The 19,426-nt window shown below is 39.4% G+C and overlaps 1 protein-coding gene across 22 annotated transcripts in view; it reads left to right on the top strand.

Moving 5' to 3' along the window:
• Positions 1 to 19,426, top strand: part of TENM2 (teneurin transmembrane protein 2) — a 1,977,527-nt gene that overhangs the window by 1,808,370 nt on the left and 149,731 nt on the right. For all 22 annotated transcript variants that reach the window (XM_045502305.1, XM_045502315.1, XM_045502361.1 and 19 more), the window contains one exon: positions 15,190 to 15,384. In XM_045502305.1, the coding sequence (XP_045358261.1) occupies positions 15,190 to 15,384 (195 nt within the window). The remainder of the gene's footprint in view (positions 1 to 15,189; positions 15,385 to 19,426) is intronic.

The raw sequence follows: 19,426 nt of genomic DNA, 5'->3' as shown, positions 1-19,426 counted from the left end.
GGCTTGGCAGGAAGGCTCCCTTAATGGAGGTCAGTGACAACTGTCAAAGCCCCATGTGCAGCTCAGGCTGTCCGACCTCCTGTCTGGACTCTGCCTCATAACCTGCTTTCCCACCTCCCCATGAGTCGCTCCCCTTGGTGGACTTCTGCACTCAGGAGAGGAATAACAAGCCCCTTATCCCCTCCCTGCTGGTGGAGGGGTCCTCCCCACCACCCCAGAAACACCTCCCTCAGAACTTTCTTGGCCCAAAGAACCCCTCCCCCTTTTTCAGCTGGCCTCTCCTGTCTCAGCGAAAGACACTCAGGCCCCACCAATCCTCCGTGGAATAAGCATAGATGCACCCCATGCATTGTCCCTTCAGACCCTCTGCCTTGCATACCTGTCTCCCTCTGTCCCCCTTCTCTCCCCACAATCCCCATTAATGCAGAAGGGCCAGGAGCCATGGTGGCTACCTGTATAAGTCATTCTACACCCCATGCAGTTTGATGGCTGAATCCTACCTCTCCTTCCTCCCACCCCTGACCTGAGACAACATGCAGTTAATTCCTTGGCAGCCAGGGCCCAGGACAAGGGGCTTAAAGCAGATACACTTGGAAAACACTTTGCAGAAAGTGGCTGAGGCACTATGTGAAGGGTTTATGTTATTATCTCATTTTATCTTTATAACATACATCATCATCATCCCCATTTCGCAGCTAAGGAAACTGAGGCTTACAGAAATTAAGACACTTGCCCAGGTATGGAATTAGAACCATACTCATCAGAATCCCCTGTTAACACACAGCTTGCTCAGCTCCCTCCAGAGTGTCTGATTCAGTCAGTAGGTCTGGGGTACTAGCCCCAACCTGGGGAGCCTGTAAAGTATCCAAACCCTCAGGCCCTATGCCAGCCCCTCTGAATCAGAATCTGCATTCTAATGGGATCCCCAAAAGACGCTTGTGCACATTCAGGTCTGAGTCTAGATCACGTTGCCCTTGAACTCTGCTGAGACTGTCCAATGATAACTGTGCCCAGGAGCAGTAAGGTCACTTTCATCCCTACCCCCAGCTTGCCAAACAGACATGGAGGAGGCTTGCCTCCACAGTGTACAAGGGACAGTGCCCATTATTTGGTGGCCCCAAGCGAGTCCACACCCACAGCTTCCAAAAGTGGCTGTTCACGTTTCCCATGCTTGCTGTATTACCAAACAAATCACTTCTCAGGACTTAAATCTGTCAGCCCTCCCCCAAGTTAAATTGCTTTGGAAACTTAAAAACTTTTTTTTCCCCTTTATAGATGACTACATAAGTTGCCAAGCAGCCTTAGGAAGCAGAGTGCCTAACCCTGGGGGAACTTGCTGTTGATCTGATGCAGAGTTAGAAAAGCAGTATGGTTTTAGGAAAACCTGTATTGGTAAATAAACCAGTGTTTAGAGAGGGAGTTGGCTGGGATGGGTGACTTGTCCCCTTATGATGGGGTGAGTCACAACACTTTTCTCTAATCAAAATGATAATAAAGTCACATCTACAAATTTCTTACTGTGTACCAGGCCCTGTACGTAGCACTTTATAGGCATTATTTCATCCTCTTAAAAACACAATGAGATAAGTACTCCTGAATTCTTGTCCCATTTTAAAGATAAGGAAATCAAGGCTGCAAATAGTGTACACAGTCACACAGCGAGTAAAAATGAAGGGAGATTCAGGCTGCCTCCTAAGCCTGGCTCTGCTCTACTGGCTGGGGAGACAGCAATAAATAAATAGACCCCCTAGGTCTTTCGAAAGCTTCCGTGCTTGTAGGTAACAAGATGCCAATAATTTGCAGACTCTTCTCCTTGCTTGAACCGTAGTAAGTAAAAAGCTACTTCATTTCTGGACTTGAGCTGCAGAAAGGCTTACCATGTACTATGAAGAATTTAAATATTCATTATGTAATTAATGTTGTTCAGTCACACACACACACACACACAAACTTAGACGTTTTTTAAGAACGGCTTAAGCACTTACCGATTGAGAACTTTTATAACTCTCAAAATGGAGGCATCCCCATATCTCTACAGGTATTTTAAATGAATTGAATTAATCATAGGCTTAAAAGTCTCTTGTGATCTTCGTTAACTTCCCTGGGTTTAATTAAAACATCTGTGCACTTTTAATTTATCGATTCATCCAACTCATATGTCATGTTTTTAACACACCCCAGCATGCTCTGCATCATTTTTAACCCGATTTCCACTTAACTAAAGCAATTAAATTCACCCCGGATTAATTAAAGCATCCATACTTTCGTGCTTAAGTCAGCGTGTGCGTCTTTCCCCACATGGCTCCTGAATGTCAGAGATCTGACACACCTGATGAGTTTTTTGTCCTTCTGGAAATTCTTCCCTGAATCTCTTTCTTGCTTATTAATGTGCCATTTGACAGAACAGGAATGAGAAAGTTGGTGCACCTGAACTTTGGCCCTCTGAGCCAGAGACTCTGCCCCTGTCTGTCAGAAGCGCCCTCTGCTTTCTCCTTCTCTTCACGGGAGTCCTGCTGGATCTTGCCCTCACTGAGACCAACTAGTGTCTGAGTGTTCTAGGCAGGAAGTAGGGGTTGCTGTTTGGGTCACAGGTGACTATTGTGATCAGAATGGCTGATGATCTTTGCATTTGTACTTTTGTAATTGTTCCTTCTACTTTCCAACCTCCTCACTCTTCCTACACAAACAGTTCTTTATCACCCTGCCCATTTAATAGGGAGGGAAAACTGAGGCACTGATCACTAGGTTTCTTGGTTGGGCACAGTGAGCCAGGGAGCTATCCAGAAAGTGACAAATTATGCCCAGCCCCTGAAGGCTAGTTTTCATTTCTGCCCCCACCAACTGGATTTGACAAAGCCCATTCCCTTCAGCCACAGCAGTCCTGGTGGTCTTTTAAATGTTTTTTTTTTTTTTTTTCCCAATATGATAAGCCAAGGATTATTTCTCCTCATTATTTTTATCTATACTTAATTAACTGCTAGCAAAGCTATGTGTCTTCTCATACTTTTATTGGCAGTTTACATTTCTGTGTCCTTTGCCCAGGTTTTCATTCATCTGTCTCTTTTTTTTATTGATTTGTAAGAGCTCTTTGTGTATTTCAGATATCAAACTCCACTCTGTAAAATGTGTTAAAAATATTTCTTCCTGGGGTTGGTCATCCCTTAATTTGGTTTAGGGCATTCTTTGTAGTAGAGAAAATATAAATCTTATGTAATCAAAGCTGATCTTTTCCTTCTCGGTTTCTGGAATCGGTCTTCCTTACATATCCTCTTCCCAAGAAAATAAAATTAGTCTTCAGTATTTCTTCTCATGCTTTTGTATTTTTTTTCTATTTAGATCTTTAATCTGTATGGAATTTTTTTCACCTTTATTGAGAAACAATTGACATATGTCACTGTTGAAGGCATACAACACAATAGTTTGATTTATATAGATGGTGAAGTGATCACAACTACCATTCATCCTCTCATATGGATAGCTTTCTCATAAAAAGAAAAGATAAAAGACAAGAGAAAAAAATTTTCTTCTTGTGTTGCAAACTCTTGGGATTTTACTGTCTTCACTACTTTCCTATATATCATACAGCAATGTTGGCTATGGTCATCATGCTGTATATTACATCTCATCTCCAGTACTTATCTTCTAACTGGAAGTTTGTCCCTTTTGACTACCTTCCTCCAGTTCCTGCCCCCCCCCCCACCTCTGGTAACCACAGGTCTGATCTCTTTTTCTATGAGTTTGGTTTTTTGTTGTTGGTGGTTTTCAGATTCCACGTGTGAGATTGGACAATTTTGTTTTCCTCTGTCTGACATTGCCTTTAACATAGTGCCTTTAAGTTTCATCCATGTTGTTGCAAATGATAGGATCTCCTCATTTTTTATGGCTGAATAATATTCCATTGTGTCTATATATCATAAGTTCTTTATTCATTCGCCCATCAGTGAACATGTAGATTGTTTCTATGTCTTGACTATTGTAAACAATGCTCCTGTGAACATGAGAGTGCAGATATCTTTTCCGAGTTAGTTAGTGGTTTTGTTTACTTTGAGTATATTCCCAGAAGTAGAATTGCTGAATCACGGTGTTTCTGTTTTTTAACGTTCCTTATACTGTTTTCTTTAGTGGCTATGCCAATTTACGGTTTTCTTTCTTGTCTTTTAATGATAATCATTCTAACATGTGTGAGGAGATATTTCGTTGTTTTAATTTTCATTTCCCTAATGGCTAGTGATGTTGAACATCTTTTCATGTACCCATTAGTCTTTCATATATCTTTTTTGTATTAAGTACTATTTAGCCCCTTTGCCCATTTTTAAATTTTTGTTTTTGTTTGTTTTTTCCATTTTGTTGTATGACTTCTTTATACATTTTGGATATGAACCTCTTATCAGATACACGGGGTTTGCAAATATTTTCTCCCATTCTGAGAGTTGTGTTTCACTGTGTTGATGGTTTCTTTTGCTGTGGAAAAGCTTTTTAGTTTGATATAGTCCCACTTGTTTATTTTTTATTATGTTGCTTGTATTTTAGGTGTCATATCCAAAAACTCATTAGCAAGACCCATGTCAAGGAGATTTGTTCCTATATTTTCTCTTAGAAGTTTCATGGTTTCAGGTCTTACATTTAAATCTTTAATCTATTTCGAGTTGTTTTTGTGATTGGTCTAAGAGAGGGGCCCAGTTTTATTCTTTTACATGCAAACATCCAAATTTCCCAGCTCCATTTATTGAAGAGACCATCTTTTCTCCAGTAAATACTCTTGGCTCCCTTGCCAAATATTAATTGACCATATATGTTTGGGTTCATTTCAGGACTCTCAATTCTGTTCTTTTGGTCTATGTGTCTGTTTTTATACTGGAATCATACTATTTTGATGACTATAGCTTTATAGTATAGCTTGAACTCAGGAAGTATGATATCTTCTGCTTTGTTCTTTCTCAGGATTTCTTTTTCTGTCTGAGGTCTTCTGTGGACCAAAATGCCATTGGAATTTTGATAAAAACTGCATTGTATCTGTAGATGATTTTTGGTAGTATTGACATTTTAACATTATGAATTCTTCAAATGCATTGCATAGGATACCTTTCTGTTTATTTGTGTCTTCTTTGATTTCTTTCATCAGTGTTTTACAGTTTTCAGAGTAGAGATCTTTCGCTTCCCTAGTTAAATTTGTTCCTAAGTATTTTATTGCTTTTGATGCTATTGTAAATGGCATTAATTTCTTTCTTTATTTTTTAAAACTTTGTTGTTAAGGTATAGAAATACTACTGATTTTTTTACGTTGATTTTGTATCCTGCAACTTTATGGAATTCATTAATTAGATCTAAGTTTTCTGGTTGAATGTTTAAGATTCTCTGTATATAAAATAATGTCATCTGCAAATAGAGACAATTCTACATCTTCCTTTCCAATTTCAATGCCTTTTATTTCTTTTTCTTGCCTGACTGCTCTTACTAGTACTTCTAGTACTTTGTTGAATAGGACTGAGAGTGGACACCCTTGTTTTATTCCTGATCTTTTTAATTTTTTTTTTCAACGTTTATTTATTTTTGGGACAGAGAGAGACAGAGCATGAACGGGGGAGGGGCAGAGAGAGAGGGAGACACAGAATCTGAAACAGGCTCCAGGCTCTGAGCCATCAGCCCAGAGCCCGACGCGGGGCTCGAACTCCCGGACCGCGAGATCGTGACCTGGCTGAAGTCGGACGCTTAACCGACTGCGCCACCCAGGCGCCCCGTTTTATTCCTGATCTTAAAGGAAAACCTTTCAACCTTTCACCGTTGAGTATGATGTCAGCTGTGGGCTTCTCATATATAGGCTTTATTATGTTGAGATATATTCCTTCTTTGCCTAATTTGTTAAGAGTATTTATCATGAGTGGATGTTGCATTTTGTCAGAGGCTTTTTATTGTGTCTATTGAGATGATATTATTTTGTTTCCTTTTATTAACAGAATGTGTCACATTAATTGGTTTATGTATGTGAACCATCTTTACATCCTAGAGATAAATTCCACTTGATCATGGCGAATGATGTTTTTAATGTGTTGCTAAAGTCAGTTTACTAGTATTTTGGTGAAAGTTTTGCATCTATATTTTTTAGGAATATCGGCCTGTAGTGTTCTTTTCTAGTAGTGTTATTTTCTGGTTTGGGTATCAGACAGTGCTAGCCTCATAAAATATATTCTCAGCCCCCTTGCCTGGATGGTAAGAAGAGGGGCCATTCCAGATTACTCTCATTTTCCCAAACAGGATCTCCAGTTGGGATTTTTTGGTAGAGTTTGAGAAACATTTGTGTTACTTCTTCTTTAAATGTTTGGTAAAATTCACCAATGAATTCTGGTTCTGGGCTTTTCTTCATTGGGAGATTTTTTATTACTAATTTGTTTATTGGTAATTTGTTTATTCAGATTTTCTAAGAATTTTTCCATCTCTTCTAGGTTATCCAATTTGTTGGTGTATAGTTATTCACAGTAGCCTTTTCTGATCCTTTGTATTTTTGTGTGGTCAGTTATTATGTCTCCTTTTTCATTTTTAAATTTGTTGATTTGGATCCTTTCTGTTTTTTTCTTGGTTAGTCCTGTGAGGGGTTTGTCAATTTTGTGTATCTTTTCAAAGAACCAACTCTTAGTTTGGTTAATCTTTCCTGTTGTGTATCTGTTCTCTACTTCATTTATTTCTGCTCGAATCCTTATGATTTCTTTTCTTCTGCTAACTTTGGCCTTAGTTCTTTATTTTTCTAGTTCCTTAAGGCATAGAGTTATGTTATTATTTGAGTTCTTTTTGCTTCTTAATGTAGGCATTTACTGCTGTGAACTTCCTAAGAACTGCTTATACTGCATCCCATAAGTTCTGGTATGTTGTATTTCTATATTCATTTGTCCCAAGAAAACTTTTTCACTTTTAGTTTCTTCTTTCATCATTTGTTTGCTCAGGAGGATGCTGTTTAATTTCCATGTTTTTGTGAATTTTCCCATTTTCCCCTTACTATTGATTTCTAGTTTCAGATCACTGTGGTCTGAAAAGATATTTGTTATAATTTTAACCTTGATTTTTCTAAGACTCATTTGGTGGTCTAACATGTGGTCTATACTAGAAAATGTTTTATGTGCACTTCAGAAGAATGTATATTCTGGTGTTGTAGGATAGAAGGTTCTTTATATGTCTTTTAGGTCCATTTAGTCATACTGTTGTTCAAATCAGCTATTTCCTTATCAATTCTCTGTCTGGATGATCTATCCATTGTTGAGAATGGGGTATTAAAGTCCCCAACTATTATTATATTATCGTTTATTTCTCCTTTTAGCTCTGTTAGTTTTCACTTTATGTACTTAGGTGCTTCAATATTTGGTACATAAATATTTACAATTGTTTTTCTCTTATTTCTCTTATTGACCCCTGTATATAATGACTTTCCTTGTTTCTTTGTTTGTTTGTTTTTATCATTTTAAAAGTCTATTTGGTCTAGTATAAATATAGCTACCCCTCCTTTTTGTTGTTGTTGTTACCATTTACTTGAAATGTCTTTTTTTCCATCTCTTCACTCTCTGTGTGTCTTTAAGGCTAAAGTGAGTCTCTTGTAAGCAGCATATTGTTGGATCTTGTCTTTTTTCCTTTCAGCCACTCTTTGTATTTTGATTGGAAATTTTAATCATTTACATTTAAAGTAGTTATCGAGGGGCACCTAGGTGGCTCAGTGGGTTGAGCATCCCACTCTTGGTTTCAGCTCAGGTCATGATCTCGCAGTTTGTGGGTTCGAGCCCCAAATTGGGCTCTGTGCTGACAGCACAGAGCCTGCTTGGGATTCCGTCTCCCTCCCTCTCTCTCTGCCCCTCTCCTGCTCTCTCTCTCTCTCTCTCTCTCAAAAATAAATAAACATTAAAATTTTTTAATAAATAAATAATTATTGATAAGTAAACACTGTTACCATTTTGTTAATTGTTTTCTGCTTGTTTTGTAGATCCATTGTTCCTTATTTCTTATCCTGCCTTTTTGTGTGTTTTGATATCTTTTGGCATTAGTATGCTTAAGCATCTTTATTGTATTCTCTTGTGTAATTGCTACAAGATTTTCCCTTGGAATTACCATGAGGGGTACATAAAATATCTTAAACTTATAATATCTTAAACTGATAACAACTTAATTTCAATATAATTCATATATTTTATACTTCTCCCACTCACATTTTAGGCTATTGCTATTACAATTTACATGTAATTGTATAACTTAGAACTAGAGCTAGAGTTGTAAGTTAGTTATGTGCCACTATTACCATATTGCAAAATCTAACTATATATATATTTACCATTACCAGTGAGATTTACACTACGTTTTGTTTGTTTGTTTGTTTTGAGGTTAATTAGCATTCTTTCACTTCCACTCACAGAACTCCTTTAGAATTTCTTGTAGGTCAGGTCTGGTGGTCATGAACTCCCTCAGCTTTTGTTTATTTGGGTAGGTCACTATTCCTCCATTGTTTCTGAAGGACAGTTTCACCCGGTATAGAATTTTCAGTAGACAGTTATTTTTATTCAGTATTTGGAATATGTTATCACAGCTTTTCCTGGCCTGAAAATTTTCTGTTGAGACGTCTGTTGATGGTTCTATACAGGTTTCCTTGTATATTACTTCTCTCTTTTATCTTGATTTTCTTAAAATTCTTTACCTTTGATTTTTGACAATTTAATTAATGTGTCTCAGTGTAGCCCTCTTTGAGTTCAACCTATTTGTTTCAGTCTCATGGATCTAGATTTCCATTTATCTCCCTAGACTTGGGAAGTTTTCAGCCATTATTGGCTTTTAAATATACTTTCTGTCCCTTTCTCTTTATCTCATCTTCTGGATTCAGATAATGTGAATGTTATCTGTTCTCATTGTGTCCTATAATTCCTGGAGGCTTTCTTCACTCTTTCATTCTTTTCTTTTTTGCTCCACTAACTGGGTAGTTTCCAATATTCTATCCTCCAGGTCACTGATTCTTTCTTCTGCATGGTCAAGTCTACTACTTTTGAAACTCTATATTGAATTCTCAGTTGGGCTATTATATTTTTCAACTTGAGTTTTGTTTTTGTTTTTGTTTTTGTTTTTTTGATGGTTTCTATTTCCTTGTCAAACTTCTCATTTTGTTCATGCATTGTTTTGCTAATTTCATTTAGTTGTCTGTGTTTTCTTGGAGTTCACTGAACCTCCTTAAGAGGATTATTTTGAATTCTTTGTCTCACAATTCATAGATCTCCATTTCTGTAGGATCAGTACAGTATAGAATTTTATAGTTTCCTTCAGTAGTGTCATATTTACCTAATTTTTTTGTGGTCCTTGATTCTTTATGTTGAGACTTCTCTTGCAGATTTTACAGGTTTGCTTTGGAAGATATAGTTCCTCACCAATCAGCTCATTTTGGGTTTCTGAATATGTCTTATGGTAATGTCCCTAGGCAGGTAGAGCCTGATATTATGGTCTGTTTTGGGGCAGGACAACTGTTTGAGCCCTGAGGACAAGGGTGAAGGGATTTGCCACTGGCTAAGAATAGTTGGATATGACTGCTGGCTTGGTTCTCTACCCAAGTGAAGCTATGGGATGGGCTTCATGGCTGCCTGGATTCTCTGGTCAGACTTCATAAATGGTTAGAGCTAGGTATTATAGATGGGCTATGAATTAGTCAGGGCAACAAACCAGGACCCAAGGTTTGTACAGTTCATTGTTTGAGAGTTTGAATCAGGCCAGGGTATTCACTGAATTCTTGGTCATATGAGGCCACTCATTTTGCTCTACAGACAAAGGAAACCACAGGCTATGCTCTCTGTTCAAATGCCACTGTATGTAGGGTTGTTGAATGAGCTATGCAGGTTCCTTGGTCACACAGGCTGAAGGCAATATCCAGCATTAAGCAGGGCCACGAATTAGATTTCCTGCCAGGGCACTGTGGGGGAAGCCACTCTAAAACCAGTAAAACTCTTTGTTGTCTTAATGCAAGCTGACTTATATTCCAAGTTCTGGGGCCAACAGGTCTACTGGCTTTGCTCTGCAAACTTGGCTCTACCTCCCCTATTCTCAGCTCTAGTACTACTGGGCCATGCAGCTTTCACATTTTTCTTACCAGCCCTGGTTAGATAAGGCTGAAAGACACACTCCACAGTGATTGGGGCTATGTCTCAGCCCCCTTGCCTATGTGGAAGGGAGAAGGAAGGCTCCAGACTACTCTCAACTTCCAAACATGCTCTTCAGGTGGGAGGGGTTGAGAGCTACCTTCAGCCTTGGCATGAATTAATCCCCCTACTGTGAATAGCACAGAAAGCCTCCATGCGTGGTACTAGCTTTGCTTTGGGGGCAGTCAAATCTTCCTGTTTGCCTCTTGGGTCAAGCACAGTTGGACTACACAGCTTCCAGGAGCTGTTACCAGCCATTCTGGTCACATGGAGCTAGAAGACACTCTTCACAGTGGGTAGGGCTATGATTCAGCTCCTTGCCTGGCTGCGGGCAAACTAGGCCCTAGAGCCCACAAAAGTCCTCATCTAAGAATCCAAATCAGGCAGATCTGCATCCCACCAAGTTCCCTGGTCAGAGTACTTCCCCACCTTGGTTCTGCAGAAGAGCTCCTTGCAGGGACCTAGCAAGAAATGAAACTTCTCTTTCCTAACCCATTTTGCTGAGCACCAAGCTAATTCCACAATGTGGAAAGACCACGGGACACCAGTTTTGGTGTTAAGGATACTGAGCTTTGCTTTGCCTTTATCACCCAAATATTAGATCCTCAATTGCTTCAGGACAATCAGGCATCTTTATTTCTCCATCATTCTTTTCCTAGCACCTAACCCAGCTACTAGTACATATTAGGTTATCCATAAGTGTTTATTGATTAACTGGGAAGTAAGACAACCAATTAATCATTAGTGTTAGTTTGACAATTTACCCAGATTACTAGGTCCAAGTATTCTCAAGTCTCTTTTCCACAGAGGCTTTCAATCATATTTCAAATAATTTTTAAAAGATACAACATTTGAAGGACTTCTGGGTGGCTCAGTCAGTTGAGCTTCCGACTTCGACTCAGGTCATGAACTCATGGTTTGTGGGTTCGAGCCCCACGTCAGGCTTGCTGCTGTCAGTACAGAGCCAGCTTCAGATCCTCTGTCCCCCTCTCTCCCTCTAACCCTTCCCCACTCATGCTTACTCACTCTCTCTCTCTCTCTCTCTCTCTCTCAAAAATAAATAAACATTAAAAAAAAAAATAAAACAGAAGATATGGGTGGCTTGTCCTGTTACTTCCCACTGAGCAAATAACACTGATAATTCATTTCATCCCTTACAGAGAACTTGGGGGAGAAAAAAACCCTCCAGCTTCATCATTAAAATGAGCTTTACACATTTAGGTGAATCTAAATTGTGTCATTTTTTTTTTTTTTGTCATCAGCCTGTTAACTTGTCATTTGTTAGTGGCAGCAGTAATTTATTTTTCTTCTGTGTGAGTTTTAGAGCTTCTATTTACTAGATTTGTAAAACAAGAATAGTCACTTTGTGCAAACATCTTAATTAATTTTAAATAGTAGCTTGAATGCGCAATGTTCTGCTACTGTAAGCCTCAGGAAAAGGAGAGAGAGGCAGGGACATCAAACACTCCACATGTGATTCCAAAACCACCTCCCACCCACAACCAGAGAAGATTGCGGGAAGAAGAAGATGAACTCTTTCCATTAGTATTATTTGATAGCCTGGTGGTGGTGGTGGTGGAGGTATGTATGTGTGTGCATGCACACGTTTGAGACACACTGCATTTTTTATTTTATTAACCCTTGAAGTCATTTTGGAGGTTCAGTCTGGAATTTCAAGAGGGAACATCTGGTCATTGTAAACCATGTGTCAGCTACTACTTTGAGTCCTTGCATGCATAATTGTACTTAATGCTCCCATTAACTCTGAAAAAATGATACATTAAAGATAAAATTGGATTTCAGAGAAATGCAGTGATCTGGCCAAATTCCCAAAGCTGGTAAGTGACAAGCCAGGTTTTTAAGCCCAGGTCTTTCTGACAACAAAATTTTTGCTCTTTCTGCTTCTGCTCCCTATTACCTCTGGGCAGAGCATGGAGTCAAGAGTTGTTTGTCCTATAAGCTGTCATTTAAAGAAAACAATCATAAAGATTTGTGATAGTAAAAATATAAGAAAAGTTATGAATATAGGAGGTCCCCACATTCAGCCTCTCAAATGAGGATCAGGCTGAGCCTTACATACTATGATGGTCTGGGTTGAGTTATGTCTGAGAATGAATCAGTTACTCCTGAGAGATGATGCTCTCCATGCAGGTGAGCCCAGTGACCACTAGAAGGCTCTCATCTGGCTTTTGCATTCGTCCCCAGTGGCACCTGGATTACTAGAAAAATTCATTCCTCTTTAAGCTGCTTTCACTTTTTTATGTGGCATCAGCCAAGTCCATCCAGTGCCTTGCTTTCCAGAGAATACCACAGTGTTTTGCATTTCTTACCACACTCCCAGTGGTCATGCAGCAAACATACTGAAGGAAAGCTGCATTTAGAATGTGGAGAATTCTCTGACCTGACGAGTCTCCATTTCTTCCCCTGAGTAATTTAAGTAGGTCACATTTTAAATTTGATTTCCCAAGCACCTGGTTTTAAATAAAATCCATTCTTACCTTCTAGACAATCCTATTTTTTTTCACCACATGGAGTTTATACAGAAGAGAAATAGTTTCAGTATGAATAAATAAAATAACTGTAACGATTTTATCAATTAATAAAGATAATACTTATTCACCCCTTACTTTCTACCCTCTTCCACCCTTTGAGAGGAAAGAAGGTGCAGTGGGGGTCCAGTGGGGGTGATTTGATGTAACTTTCTCTGCTGTTCATGGCAGCTTGTCCAATATATAATCCTCAACTCAGAAACAGCCCTTGGAAGCTCATTTCACTGTATGTGTGGCCACCCTTCTCACTAGTTTCCTATTTCAATGGGCTAGAGTAGAAGTGGGGTAAGAAATGATGCCGATTCTAGTCTTGCCAGTAGAAGAGATATCTTTAATGTTACCTAGATCAAAAATGGAAAGTGGATTTTCTCTTGAAATGCCAATTCTGCCTTCTTGCAGGTCTCAACTTGGGCACTGCATTGAAGATTTGAGGCTCTGTCTAGGCTCAGGGCAACAAGATGCCATGATCAATTGATGATGTCTGCAGAGGTACAGGAAGGGAGAATAGTAATTTACATCACACATTTGCCATTCCTGACAGAGAACTTAGCATATTTCATGAGAAACTGACATGGAACAAATTTACTTTTTCTTCAAAGCCCTCTCAAAACTTTTCAAAAGACCCTACTTTTTCTCATGCTTCCTCACATTTGCACAGTCCCTAACCTGTATCTTGGGCACCCTGGGTTCAAAGCTTTCTTCTACCCTGCCTTAGACAATCAGCATGTGTAGCAACTCTGTACAGACCTCTGCTAAAGTATCCTGGAATAGAAAGCATGCTCTCTACATTTAAAGAGAGTCTATCTAGAGTCAATTATGTGGCTTTGATGTTCTCACTTTTGAACTCATTTTTCTCTGGTAGATTCAGAAGGATGAGAATTCTGCTAAGAATCATAGCCCAAATAATTTCCACAACTATCCTATAATAAAACACTGGGGGGAGGGCAGGACATCCCTCAACCATATGTCAACTTTAAGATGTTTTTTTTCAGAAAAGTTTGTAATTAAGTTACAAACCTCAGAAAAAGGTACCAGGTGTGCAGCATGAGGTCTATTCCACAAACTGTGTTTTCCATGTCTTTCATAAATGGCCATTTAGTGCTTGCCATAACCTCCTAGTTGACGATGTCTAAATATCAGGAACATAGGAGAAATATTTACTTACATCAACATTGATGACTGCAGAGCTAAAAGGAAATCAACAATGATGAACATGGTCCTGTCCTCAAGAGGTTTACTAAATCTCTGGGAAATTAGACTCTCACAGAAGGAAAGCTAATTACTATAAAAACAAGATAGATACATGACAACAGGGGACAGTTGATGAGGCAGGGTGGCACCACTGACTGCAGCAATCTAATTGCATCCCTGTCCTGTGACACAGTTTGGTCTGTACACATACATGTACATGTAAAATTCTCAGAACCCATGCATTCCAAATCATGGGTAAACCAGGAGTCTCTGAAACATCTCTCTTGGTCATTTCTGAAGGCCCCTGAGTGCCAGCTCCAAAGCAGGCAGTTGTGCCCTCCTTCTAGGCCCAAAATGAGAAGCCACATTGGAAACTTAGGTTCTTTACAAACCGATTCTGAAAGGAAGAGTCTAAAGACTGAAGGTGACCACTAAAATCCCAGTCTTGATCTCTAAAAGTGGTGAATTGGCACATTTGAGCCGAGATTGGTGAAAAACATTGGGTAATCTCATACCAGATGGTCCTCGATGACTTTCAGCCCTCTTCCTCTGCACAAATGCAGGGGAGTCCCAGCTGGGATAGGAACCACTACAAGTTTCAGATCTTCGGTTTGCCCTCCCCTTCTTGATTTCTTTTTCTTAATAGTCCAGGCATGTTTAGTCTATTCTTTATTACACATTTATCTCTTTGTAGTCTAGATAAGGAAGCTAAAACATAAAGAGATTGAGTGTGTCAACCACAGCCCATCCCACTTCTTTTTAATGGACATAAAGTTGTCAGGAATAGAAGCAAATTAGCTAAATACTCAGCAAAATGGATCCTAATCTCCTGTACCATTAATAATAACACATGAATCCATGTAGCTTGATCAAGTGCACAGCTTAGAGTTGGGCCAACTTGCTTTCTAAGGGGACTCCCCCTCTTTTGAGCTTTGTGGCTTTGGCTGCCTAATCTGACCAGTCTGAGCCTCATCTATAAAACAGGCATCCAGAGTCTAGCCTCCACCTCATAGAACGATTATGGTGATTAAGGAATAAATTGTACATAGGGCATTTGACCCTGTGCCTGGCACATAATAAGCATCTAATTGGTGGTAGCTGCTGTTACTAGTAGCATTTTTGTTGTTGTCATTGTAATAGTAATTGTTTATTTGAAGATGGCTCCGCACCTCCATGACCAGAGTTTCCAACCTCTAACATTGCAAACAAAGCTGAAATGCCAGGTGGGCTCTGCCTCCATAGACAGACACAACCCTTCAGGCACTGCCCCCTGTGACCTGGTGTTCTGTCTCTGGTTTTTGCAGCTGCCTGCCCGGTCCTGTGCAGTGGAAACGGACAATATTCCAAAGGGACGTGCCAGTGCTACAGCGGCTGGAAAGGCGCAGAGTGTGATGTGCCCATGAATCAGTGCATCGATCCTTCCTGCGGGGGCCATGGCTCCTGCATTGATGGGAACTGTGTGTGCTCCGCTGGCCACAAAGGCGAGCACTGTGAGGAAGGTAAGTGCTGCAGGGCCAGGCTGGGCAGCAGCAGAGGTGGGAGGCTACTACAGGCTCAGATGGTTGCTAAGGAGCCCAATCCAAGGCTCCTCATTTTGCAAAGGAAACTTCAACATTTTGCGCAGAGAACTTCAAATGCCTTGGGTTTAGTAGACTTCTGAAGTTGTAGAAAACACAGGGCTGTGGAGGGGTTCTGGAAGGAATGCTTTGTTTACCCTTCTTTATGTTAATTGGCTACTTCTTTAAATTGTTTTCTCTGCCTTTATCTTTCTTCTCTTTGCCTGTAACTCCTCTTTCCCCCCCCCCTTCCTGCTCCTTCTTTACCCTTTTTTCTTTCTTCTACTTCCCCATCTTCCTTCCTCTTTTCTTCTGCTTTATTTAAAATCCTCTGATTTGGGAATTACTAAAGCTATCCAGAAAAATAAATAAATAAACAAGAATCCTTAATCTCCCTGTGTTCCCCATAGTTGTTTTATTTTTTTTAAACTGCCCCTGGTAATCTAGTACCCATATATGTATGTGTACATTTTACAAAAATTGATACCAACAGAAAGCAGTCAGACTTGAAAGACAATAGACAGCCATGTCATTTAGAGACACGTTGTAGGGCACGTTGTCCTGGCAACCTAAATCACACAGAATTAGAGGAGGGTGGGTGTGTAGCACAGGACTGGAATTTGGTGAATTCTGAAATGCTCAGTATAACATGCATTCTGGTGGCCTCTAGCACCCATGGGAAAAGTTAGGGGTGTAATAAACTGAATCCAATCTGAAAAGACACTATCAGAGATGAGACTCAGTGAGCAGGAAGGCGGCATGGAGGAGGCAGTACAGGGATTGAGAAGGAGCACCGCTCTGGAGCTGATCAGAAGCCAGCTACAGTCCTAGTCACTCTGGTTAGTGCTTGTAGAAAAGTTATTTGGTACAAGGTGTTGAGACCTAGAAGGCGAAGGAACTCTGACAAACTGCCTGTCACTCTTCCCCCTCTGTATTTGTGCTTCCATAGTACAGTCTCGGCTTGTTCATCTCTTGTTTCTCTCAATATAAAGCATGAACCAGAGTTCGTAGTCAGGTAAGAGCCTTGATGCTCTCTATCCCTGGCCCACTCCCACCCTTCGAATTGGCTCAGTTGTTATTTTCCAGCTGAGCACCTTTCTTCTACATGTGTCTCCTAGGCAAACATCCCCGTGCAACTCAAACAGCACTTTTCCCTCCCACATTCCCAGTGGAAAAAGTGTCAACTCACCCAACAAGCTAAGGGGAAAAGTGAAGCCCACCACCTACCCCATGTGAAACAACTTGAGAGGACCACACAGAATGTCCTCCTAGAAAAGACTCTGTTAGGTGCCATATGCCTGTGTTGCCTCTCAGCCTCTCCCTGCCAAGCTGAGAAAAAGGGGCCTCAGGTGCTATGAGGTTCTCAGATTCAAGTGGATCTATTCTCCCATCCTGTTAAGTAATAGATCTCCAGGGTTCTATTAAAAAAAAATCATTACAGCCCTCACAACAAACTAATGACAGTAGCTTATCCTTAGATAAACGTACAAAACCTCTCCTTCTGAAATCTCCCATTTCATAGTTTTTAGAACTATGGCTACAAAGAGTCAGCTTCCATGACATTATTCTTCTAAGATTTTCCAATACATCAGTGGTAATGCCATTAATGGGACCCAGAAGTCTGACCCCCAGATCTTCATTTGCTCAACACTCTATATGGTTTTTTTTCCCCTCTATTATAAAAGGTAGCCTCCCTCCATCTGCATCATAAAACCAAATTGGGAGTTTGGATAGAGGAAGGACTGATTTAATAACCCTGCTTGAAAGGTTAAAGTTCTTAAAGATAAATGGATTGCAGAAGGCAAAGCTGCATTTGCTGAAAACATGGGAGAGGCCAATAACATGACAAGAAAGGTTAAAACGACCTTTTGCATACATCATTTGGCGAGAACAAAATGATAAAGCAATGACATTGCCCGTCTTAGAATTTTTTTTCCCTCCAGTAAAGATTGTACATATCTTTGTGAGTAGAATTTCAAGTGATTTCTCAACTTTCTTACTCTACCAACCAGTCTTATTTAAATGTTCGGAATGAATTAACCATCCAACAAAACAAGAAAGCCACGTGGATCATTATAAAAGGATGAAATCTCCTCTATTGATTTCTGCTACCCAAAAAGAATGAATTGAGGTGATTCATATGCTGTTTTCAAAATAGGAAATGGAATCAGAAACTCTGGATCAGCACTTTTTCTTCCATTTAGCTTTTTATTTCTGATATTCATCATAGTCATAACGTTCAGACAATTTACCTGAAATGGCCATGGCAACGAAATCAATAGTTGCCATCCTCCATTTTTGCTGTATAAACATTGTTGTACTATTAACAAATTTGCACAAGAAAATGAAAGGATGGATTCACGAGGTTTCATTTAATGATATCTGGGGGAGTGGGCAGGTGATGAGAGAGGAACTGACATATTAGTTCAAGTCAGCCATGTTTTCTTGTCAGTTTCATGGTTGAGTCATTTTTCAATGACATTTAACTTCATAAATGTAATTCATGGTTCTTCAGGGGTTTATAGTACATATTGTTTGTAAAATTCCTTGACCTCTTTTTTTATCCTTAGGGATAGAAATTGCATTCACAACCCTTTTTTGTCAAACCTACAGAGGGCCCAAGACTAAATGAGTTCTAATGATTTCAGCTGCCAAGGGGCTGGTGTTGTAAGGCACATGGTTCTTAGCTGGTAAAGGCCACTGTCCCCCTTTTAAGTGTAACACTGTTTCTATTTATAAAGCTTTGTAAGATGCCATAGTCCCTCCTGCCTGCTAAAGATTCTAAGGATGTGGCCACAAGACCATCTCATGAAATTGGAACCAAATTTAAAATTCATAATGAAACTGCTCTTCTTAAAGTCTGGATTTAGTTATTCCATCAGCTGCTGTAATTGTATAGCACAAAAAGCATATTTACTTGTATAACTGAAAGGGTTGGCTCATATATCTAGATACAATAAATGATTCTCTTGATGACATTCCACTCCTGGACTAATATATCTCAGTGGATTTTCTTCTTTTCTCCATACTATAATTTAAGATAGAGAAGAGAAAGCTAACTTGTCTGGAAGAAAAACTATATTTTCTTATTTTCTTTTAGGGAGGTGTATATTACTTTTTATTTCATCCTTTTAAGAAAAAGTGTATGGTATATATTTTTTTTAAGTTTTTGAAAGCTCCTAGCTGTTGGCACCTCACCAAACATTTTAAATAGCTAATTATAGATGGAGGGTAGTTTTTGAGACACATAGCACATGAGATATCTCTGTGTATATTTTGATTTTGCTGTATTAGAGATGGGCAGAGAGGGAAAAAATACAACTTTGGGATTTCCTTGTATTAGAAGAATATGGACAAGATTGATTCTGAATGAATTAGCTCATATTGTACAGATCCCAAATGACACAGTATGCTTCCCAAAAGCAAGAAGTTGTTAGCACCATTTCTTTGTTGTTAGTTCTCCATAGTTTTTCTCGGTAATGACAAATGCTTTATAGCAGTCTGCCATTCATTCCTGTAGCAACTGGGTATTGAACACCTACTATATTTTTTGACTGTTCTAAGCACAAGACAGACGCCAAAGACGTTGCACAGCCTTTTTGTAAATGTCTTCCATTTGTTTGAAACTTTCGATTCATTTACCTCCAGATGCACTCCACCATCCTGAGAAAATTTGAAGGTGTTAGAAAAGGTTATATCATCAGAAGTGATAGTACCGAAGACAATGAATTCAACCGTTAAAGTGATTGCAACCAGAGCAAGTAGCATCATCATAAACGTCTCCACCTAATAATAAGTCACTGAAATTCCCCTTTCTGAGAGTGTATTTTTTATTTTTTTATAATCAATGGCAGCTTCTGTTTCCCCATGGCTCAAATAGTTTTGAGCTGGTTTTCATAAATAATACCTTCCTGAGAAGATTCAAATGGATCAGATCAGAAACATGTCTTTACACTGAAAATTCATATTGTTGCCTCAAGGGAGC

Source organism: Leopardus geoffroyi, chromosome A1 (assembly GCF_018350155.1).
Source record: "Leopardus geoffroyi isolate Oge1 chromosome A1, O.geoffroyi_Oge1_pat1.0, whole genome shotgun sequence".
In the NCBI taxonomy this organism is placed as follows: domain Eukaryota; kingdom Metazoa; phylum Chordata; class Mammalia; order Carnivora; family Felidae; genus Leopardus; species Leopardus geoffroyi.
Note: the sequence above shows the minus strand (reverse complement) of the source record. Positions and strands in the feature narration are given on the sequence as shown.